The sequence below is a fragment of the Mus caroli genome, unplaced genomic scaffold, assembly GCF_978045245.1.
Source record: "Mus caroli unplaced genomic scaffold, Mus_caroli_1 scaffold_7, whole genome shotgun sequence".
Classification (NCBI taxonomy): domain Eukaryota; kingdom Metazoa; phylum Chordata; class Mammalia; order Rodentia; family Muridae; genus Mus; species Mus caroli.
Window position 1 is genome coordinate 2,403,670 of NW_028227262.1, and position 8,654 is coordinate 2,412,323.

The window sequence follows — 8,654 nt, forward strand, 5'->3', positions numbered from 1 at the left end:
GCTTTCAGTCAATCTGACTGATGCCATCAATGTCCAAACTTCTGCTAGTGCCCAGTTGAAGTGAGGGCTGATGATTTTGAATCAGCGCCTTGACCTGGTTGAGGAACAGATAGGCGTCCTATACCAGTTGGCCCTGTTGGGTTGTGAAAGAAAATTGGGCACTCTGTGTATTACCAGTGTCCAATATGAAAATTTTACTCGTGCAGCTAATCTGTCTAGACAGCTCTCCTTGTATTTTGCAGGAAATTGGTCCGAGGGGTTTGATTAGACTCTTGAGGCCCTGAGGGCGGCAGTTTTAAGGATCAACTCAACGCAAGTGGACCTGTCATTGACAGAGTGCCTCTCCTCCTGGATTTCATCTGCATTTTCTTATTTTAAGGAATGGGTGGGTGTGGGGCGCCGCTAATCTTCCGGTGCTGAGTCATTTCCTCAGCACCAACTAGTAAACACCTAGTTTGCGCCTGCGCTGGAAATCCCCGCCCCGGGCAGCTCTGCCTCAGGGATGGGGTGATCAGTGTTGAGCCAATCATGGCTTGCTACGTCCGAGGCGGGGAGAATTCCTATAAAAAGGAGGGGCTGGGACTGCCTGGGGTCTCCGGTTGTGAAGCTTATGCTCTCCCTCTCAAGACGCATAAAGCTTACTGCAGAAGAACCCTATTGTGTGTGGTGTCCTCATTCGCGGGCGATTCAGAGAACACTCACATCTGGTGCCGAAATCCCGGGAAAACGAAGAACAGAAGAACATCGCGAGCACCGTCGGAGATCCCTCGGTGACGGGGAGGGTCCAGAACTGCAGGAACTACGTCTCGGAAAGGTATGCCTGAATTTTACCTGACCCTTTCGCACTCCCTTCAACTAACTGGGCCGTGGGAGGGATTGCCCGAGGCTTTAATTATCGTCCTCGTGGCCTTGGTTGTATGGTTCCTAGCCCTCTTCTTTTGTGAACATAGAAGGTTGTGTTAAATTGAAGTTCTTAATTGCAGTCTCCTTTAGAGTATCATGGGGGCTTCTCAATCAGTACAAACTTCATTAAAAGAACTTCTCAAAAGAAGGGACCTGAAGCTTGGGGATAGAGTTCTTCGCCGCTTTGTTGAGGAAGTTGATCGAGTAGCTCCCTGGTATGCGGTGTCAGGATCTCTGACACTGCCGTCATGGAATAAGCTAGGCAACGATCTAGAAACCTGTTCAGACCTCAGGTTGGGAGTTAAGGCCATATGGAAACTAGTTAAGAGTTGTCTTGAAGATGAGGCCTGTGAGGAGGAGCGAAAGAAAGGGCAAAAGGTTTTAGAAGCTATGCAGGAAGGTATGTCAGAATCCGAGCGTAGTGAGAGGATGGGTGTGCGCACAAAAACCGTAAAAAAGGCAAAAAAGGGAAGTGAAAAAGGACCTCCCGGGAGAAATAGAAAGGGAGAGAAGGGGAGCAGCAAGCCCGGGTTATATCCGACCCGAGAACTGGCTGCCCTCCACCTAAGAGATACTTCGGATTCTTCTGAAACCGAGGACAGTAAACTGACCTCGGAGGAAGAGGGCGAGTTAGAAGAAGAAGCAGTTAGATCTAAAGGAGAAAGGTATCACCCAGATGAAGGCGGGCGACCTAAGTCAAGTAAGCCTGCGTCCGGTGTCTCCTCTAAGGATAGGAGATTGTTGGCTGCCGCCATTCCCTCCGCTCCCCCACCTTATGAGGCCCGGTCATCCACAACTTCCTTTTTTCCCCAAAAGATCCTCCGCAAGCTACAATTAGCGTTTCCTGTTTATGAGCAGGAAGGGGGGAGAATCTACGCTCCTGTAGACTATAGTCAGATAAAAGATCTTGCAGAATCAGTAAGAAAATATGGTCCCAATGCTAATTTTACTGTTATGATTCTTGAAAGAATGGCACAAACTGCCATGACACCTAGTGATTGGCAAATGGTGGTTAAGGCCGCCTTGCCTACTATGGGACAATACATAGAATGGAAAGCCTTGTGGCATGAGGCAGCCCAGTCCCAGGCCAGGGCCAACGCAATAGCCCTTACGCAAGAGCAGCGGGATTGGACATTTGACCTTTTAACAGGCCAAGGCCCGTGGGCCGCAGATCAAATTAATTACCATTGGGGGGCGTACGCCCAGATTTCCAGCACAGCCATACGGGCCTGGAAGTCACTTAATCGCAAGGGAGAAACCACCAATCAGCTTACAAAAATTGTTCAAGGGCCCCAGGAGCCCTTTGCCGACTTCGTCGCACGCATGATGGAGGCGGCAGGAAAAATCTTTGGGGACCCAGAGGGGATAGGACCCTTTATTGAGCAACTGATTTTTGAACAAGCCACCCAGGAATGCAGGAATGCCATTGCTCCTAGAAAATCAAAAGGGTTGCAAGAATGGCTAAGAGTGTGTAGAGAGATTGGAGGTCCACTTAGCAATACTGGCCTCGCGGCCGCCATCATGTTAGCACAAAAGCATCCTCCACAAAAGAAGACCGGTGAACGGACCTGTTTTAATTGCGGTAAGCCTGGACATTTCAAAAGAGATTGCAAAGCCCCAGAAAAGAAAGGGGGGGTCTTGACCCTCTGCACGAGGTGTGGTAAAGGGTACCATAGAGCAGATCAATGTCGCTCAGTGCGAGATATACAGGGAAGGCTTTTGCCTCCATTAAATGTTCCTGCTCCCAATGTGTCAAAAAACGGGTCATTGGGCCCACGGTCCCAGGGCCCTCAAAGATATGGGAACCGGTTTGTCAGAACCTCCGGGATGGCGGAAGAAGCGACCCAGGAAGACCCACAAGGGTGGACCTGCGCGCCGCCTCCGACCTCCTACTAATGCCCCAAATGAGTATCCAACCAGTACCTATAGAGCCAATGTCACCTTTGCCCCCTGGGACCATGGGCCTTATCCTCGGACGAGGATCACTCACCTTACGGGGCCTAGTGGTCCATCCTGGGGTTGTTGACCACCTACATTCCCCCGAAATACAGGTCTTATGTTCCAGCCCCAGGGGCGTGTTTTCCATCAGTGCAGGAGATAGGATAGCTCAATTGCTGCTCCTCCCCGACACCCTCTGGGAGGGCTCCCCAGGCCCCAGTCCCAAAACGATGGGGTCGTCAGGAACTGATTCAGCTTACCTTGTTGTATCCCTGAATGAAAGGCCCAAACTCTGCCTCGAAGTAAATGGAAAAAGGTTTGAAGGTATTCTTGATACCGGGGCAGACAAAAGTATTATATCCACGCACTGGTGGCCAAAAGCTTGGCCCACTACAAAATCGTCCCACTCTCTACAAGGCCTGGGATATCATTCATGCCCTGCCATAAGCTCAATGAGTTTGACTTGGAAGGCTCCTGAAGGACAAAAGGGTAAGTTTGAACCTTATGTGCTCCCGCTCCCAGTAAACCTTTGGGGGAGAGACATTATGCAACATTTGGGCCTAACCCTGTCCAATGAAAAAATTGTGTTGGGGGAAGGCTTGAACAAGGCAAAAAACATGATGCTAAAGATGGGCTACAGGACAGGTAAAGGATTAGGACGGTCAGAGCAAGGAGGAATTGAGCCTATTTCACCAGTAGGAAATATAGCCCGACAAGGACTGGGTTTTTCCTAGGGGCCATGGGGATGGTTCGGCCTATACCGTGGAAAACAGAGGACCCGGTGTGGGTCCCTCAATGGCCCCTATCCTCTGAAAAAATGGAGGCCACAATACAATTAGTAAATGAACAACTAAAATTGGATCATATAGAACCTTCTACCTCCCCCTGGAATACTCCCATATTTGTTATTAAGAAAAGATCAGGGAAATGGAGGTTGCTCCATGACCTTAGAGCCATTAATGAACAAATGCATTTGTTTGGCCCTGTGCAAAGAGGCCTTCCTGTGCTCTCCGCCCTGCCCAGGGGTTGGAATTTGATTATAATAGATATTAAAGACTGTTTCTTTTCTATACCTCTATGTCCAATAGATAGGCCCAGATTTGCTTTCACCATACCCTCTGTTAATCATATGGAACCCGATAAAAGGTACCAATGGAAGGTTCTACCACAAGGAATGTCCAACAGCCCTACTATGTGCCAACTTTATGTGCAGGAGGCCCTTTCTCCAGTAAGGGATCAATTTCCCTCGTTAGTCATGCTCCATTATATGGATGACATCCTTCTGTGCCACAAGGACCTTGGCCTGCTTCAAAGGGCCTACCCCCTTTTACTTAAAACTTTGAGTCAATGGGGACTTCAAATAGCTGTAGAAAAGGTCCAAATTTCAAATACTGGACAGTTCCTGGGTACCATGGTGACACCAAATAACATCATACCTCAAAAATTAGAGATAAGAAGGGACCACCTCCATACCCTAAATGATTTTCAGAAATTGTTGGGGGACATTAACTGGCTTAGACCCTTTTTAAAAATCCCCACTTCGGAATTAAGATCTTTGTTCAATATCTTAGAAGGAGATTCGCACATCACGTCCCCCCGAACATTGACTCCAGCTGCTGATCTGGCCCTACAAAAGGTGGAAATGGCCCTGGCACAAGCACAGCTGCTCCGTATCGAAGAATCACAACCCTTTAGTCTGTGTGTCTTACAAACTGCCCATTTGCCAACTGCCGTTCTTTGGCAGAATGGGCCCCTGCTATGGGTTCACCCAAATGTATCCCCAGCAAAAATAATACATTGGTATCCTGAAGCCATAGCTCAGCTTGCACTCAGAGGCTATAAAGCAGCCATCACCCATTTCGGGCGTAGCCCCCACCTCTTGGTGGTGCCTTATACCTCTGTGCAAGTTCAGACCTTGGCCGCCACATCTAATGACTGGGCTATACTAGTTACAACTTTCCCTGGAAGCATAGACAATCACTATCCCAAACACCCGATCCTACACTTTGCCCAGAGCCAGTCAATTGTGTTCCCGCAGGTAACGGTAAGAAACCCAATTAAGGAAGGGCTCATGGTGTATACCGATGGCTCCAAGAATGGTGTAGGGGCCTTTGTGGTCAATGGCAAAATATGTTCCAAACAATATAAAGAAGCATCACCTCAAGTAATAGAGTGTCTAGTGGTTCTGGAGGTATTAAAAACCTTCTCTGAACCCCTCAATATTGTGTCAGACTCTAGTTATGTAGTAAATGCAGTAAACTTGCTGGAGGTGGCTGGAGTAATCAAACCCTCTAGCACTTTAGCACAAATTTTTCAAGAAATACAATCAGTGTTGCTTCAAAGAAAATTCCCAGTTTTCATCACTCATATCAGGGCTCATTCAGGCCTACCTGGCCCCATGTCCCTGGGTAATGACTTGGCAGACAAAGCCACCAAATTAATAGCCACAGCCCTGTCATCCTCTGTGGAAGCTGCAAAAGGATTCCACAATCGCTTTCATGTAACGGCAGAAACGTTGCGCCGTCGCTTCTCCTTGACTAGGAAAGAAGCTCGTGACATCGTCACTAGCTGCCAAAATTGCTGTGAATTTCTGCCCCTCCCTCATGTGGGGATCAACCCCCGCGGCGTTCAGCCTTTACAAATATGGCAAATGGATGTCACACATGTCCCCTCCTTTGGCAAATTACAATATCTTCATGTGTCCGTTGATACCTGCTCTGGCATTATTTTTGCATCTCCCCATGTGGGAGAAAAGGCAACACATGCGATCCAACACTGCCTCGAGGCTTGGAGCGCTTGGGGACAACCTAAATTTATTAAAACTGATAACGGACCAGCTTATACTTCACAAAAATTTCAAAGCTTTTGTCGCCAAATGGGAGTAACGCATCTAACTGGTATCCCATATAACCCACAAGGTCAAGGCATTGTTGAGAGAGCACATCGGACCCTTAAATCTTATGTTGTTAAACAAAAAGGGGGCGCTGATGAAGCTATACCCCGTACGCCAAAAGTGTCTGTGTCATTGGCACTATTCACCCTCAATTTTTTAAATCTTGACGCACACGGCCATACTGCGGCAGAACGACATTGTTCTGAACCAACTAGACCCAAAGAATTAATAAAATGGAAAGATGTCTTAACCAACAAATGGAGAGGCCCGGATCCTATTCTAATAAGATCCAGGGGAGCTGTTTGTGTTTTCCCGCAGAACGAACAAAATCCATTCTGGGTCCCAGAAAGACTAACACGATCAATACCCCAAGATGATGAAGATCGCCCTGCTGATATTGGGAATCACCCTGCCCCTGCAAGTGACATCCAAACGGGAGGAGCTCCGATGGGGAATAATGTCGACGTTCCCGCTGCCAATGCCAGTGACACATGATGCGCAAGTATTCCCCCGCTTGTTTGTGACCGAAGATACCTTAGGTTTACCATATTTACCATGGGACCCACAAGCTGAACGGGTAATAGATAATAGAACCTTTATATTTAAAGGGAGCTTGTGTTTCATCAGCGGCAACCCATCAAATTACTGTATTGGGTTATTGTCACAGGTCTCTACACTCATTTCCAATGTATGGGCCGCTAATGGAACCCACTGGTGTGCAAATGCAACTTCAATTATAGCAGTTTGGCCTAAAAGCATTATCCAACTTGTTAAACAACCCAAATTGGCACCCTTTTGCTCTACCAAGGAAGAGACATTGTCAATCTTACCATGGTCCGGTTGCCAATCTCGCAGAACAGGGACTATTGGGAATCACTTTACCTTTTCTCCCCCTCTGGCCAATGGATCATTCCATATTGCAAAACTCAATGGTCTGGATAACCCCAGGGCCACCGGCAACCCTTTTGATTTGTGGTTGCTGTGCGGCCTTAATGGCAGTTGCACAGATTTAACCCCCATAGGCTTTGTGCAAGGAGCACGTATTAGAAAGGGGGTATTGTGCTCACAGTCATTTGGCGATGAGTCCCCCTGGGCCTTCCAACAGACTAAGGATTTTGGGCCGGTGCCTGTATGCGTTTGGCCCCCTTTTTTATGGGTAGTTAGTAATTCCACCAGCTCACATGATTTTAGTCAGTTAAATTGTAGTGAGAATGCCTGTTATTATGTGATGTGCTGGAATGCTACTAAATTTCCTTTAGCTTTGATAATGCGCTTGCCCCGATTTATTCCGGTCCCGGTGGTGGCGCCCAGCTCTTTGGCCTTGTTTAGAGAAAAAAGAGATTTTGGAGTATCGGCAGTTATAGTTGGTACCTTAGCGGCAGTGGGGATCACTGCCTCGGTTACCGCCTCTGCGTTAGCTTTGAGCGGGACAATACAAACGGCCGATACCATCAACCAACTCTCGGCCTCAATCACTGTAGCCATGGATAAGGGGCATTTCGCATACTCCCAATTACAGGGGGGTCTGTTATTGGTGAACCAACGTATAGACTTGGTTCAAGAACAAATAGACATTCTTTGGCAAATTGCCCAATTGGGATGTGAAATGAAACTGCCAGGCCTCTGTATTACCTCCATACAATTTAAAAATTTTACCCGTGCTGCAAACCTTTCTAAGAATTTGTCCTTACAGCTGAGAAATAATTGGTCGATGGAATTTGATCAGACTCTCCAAGAGCTTCGGATGGCTATAGTAGAGATCAACTCCACGCGACTTGATTTTTCCCTGACTGAAGGCTTCGCGTCCTGGATTTCATCGGCCTTCTCTTATTTTAAAGAATGGGTGGGGGTGGGCTTATTCGGAATCCTCCTCTGCTTTGGACTGGCACTTAGCTTAGGGTTAATCTGCAAATTATATAAGAAAAACAATAGAGACAAAATCATGATATCCCAGGCGCTTGCTGCCCTGGAGCAGGGGCAATCTGCACAGGTATGGTTGGCGGCGCTTAAACAAAATTGATTTGCACCACTGGTCGCTGGCTGCCCGCGCTTTAGCGGGTGAGCTTCAGCAGCCCTAGAGGATTGTAGAGCAATGCATCGCACAGGTGGTCCCCCCGTCCCACCTGGGGAATATGCCGTCTAGTGGGGGTTTCCTGCCCTAGTCTTCCCCTCCTCGAAAAAATGGCAGAGGGACAGGTCGGAGCAACTTCGGGTCCCACTCAAGCCTAGTTGTTGCTTGCGGACATAGTTCTTACATCTCTGAGTAAGAGGATTCGGCCAATGTTCCCGTCCTCTCATACTGGGTGTCCAGTTGGTTTTATTAGACAAAAAAGGGGGAGATGTGGGGCGCCGCTAATCTTCCGGTGCTGAGTCATTTCCTCAGCACCAACTAGTAAACACCTAGTTTGCGCCTGCGCTGGAAATCCCCGCCCCGGGCAGCTCCGCCTCAGGGATGGGGTGATCAGTGTTGAGCCAATCATGGCTTGCTACGTCCGAGGCGGGGAGAATTCCTATAAAAAGGAGGGGCTGGGACTGCCTGGGGTCTCCGGTTGTGAAGCTTATGCTCTCCCTCTCAAGACGCATAAAGCTTACTGCAGAAGAACCCTATTGTGTGTGGTGTCCTCATTCGCGGGCGATTCAGAGAACACTCACAGGTGGGGGTAGGTTTATTTGGTACTGCCATCTGCTGTGGACTTGTGTTCATGCTCTGGTTGGTTTGCAAGCTCAGAGCCCAACAAACATGTGACAAGGTCATCATTGCTCAAGCACTTGCGGCCATTGAACAAGGGGACTCCCCTGAAATCTGGCTATCTATGCTCAAGGATTAGTCAGCATTTGAGTTCTTCATTTTTTGGCTGGCCTCTTTGGTAGAGTTCGCCCTAGGTCATTTAGCAGTTACTGTCACATAGCACTGCGGTAT

At 48.2% G+C, this 8,654-nt stretch overlaps 1 protein-coding gene across 1 annotated transcript; it reads left to right on the forward strand.

Annotated features, from left to right (window-relative positions):
* The first annotated feature begins 518 nt into the window (after positions 1 to 518).
* On the forward strand, positions 519 to 7,792 carry LOC147003766 (uncharacterized). The gene is made up of 2 exons (XM_085839762.1): positions 519 to 814; positions 6,053 to 7,792. Exon 2 carries the CDS (start codon positions 6,108 to 6,110, stop codon positions 7,752 to 7,754), a length of 1,647 nt encoding a protein of 548 aa, XP_085695888.1. The 5' UTR covers positions 519 to 814; positions 6,053 to 6,107; the 3' UTR covers positions 7,755 to 7,792.
* Positions 7,793 to 8,654: the final 862 nt, after the last annotated feature.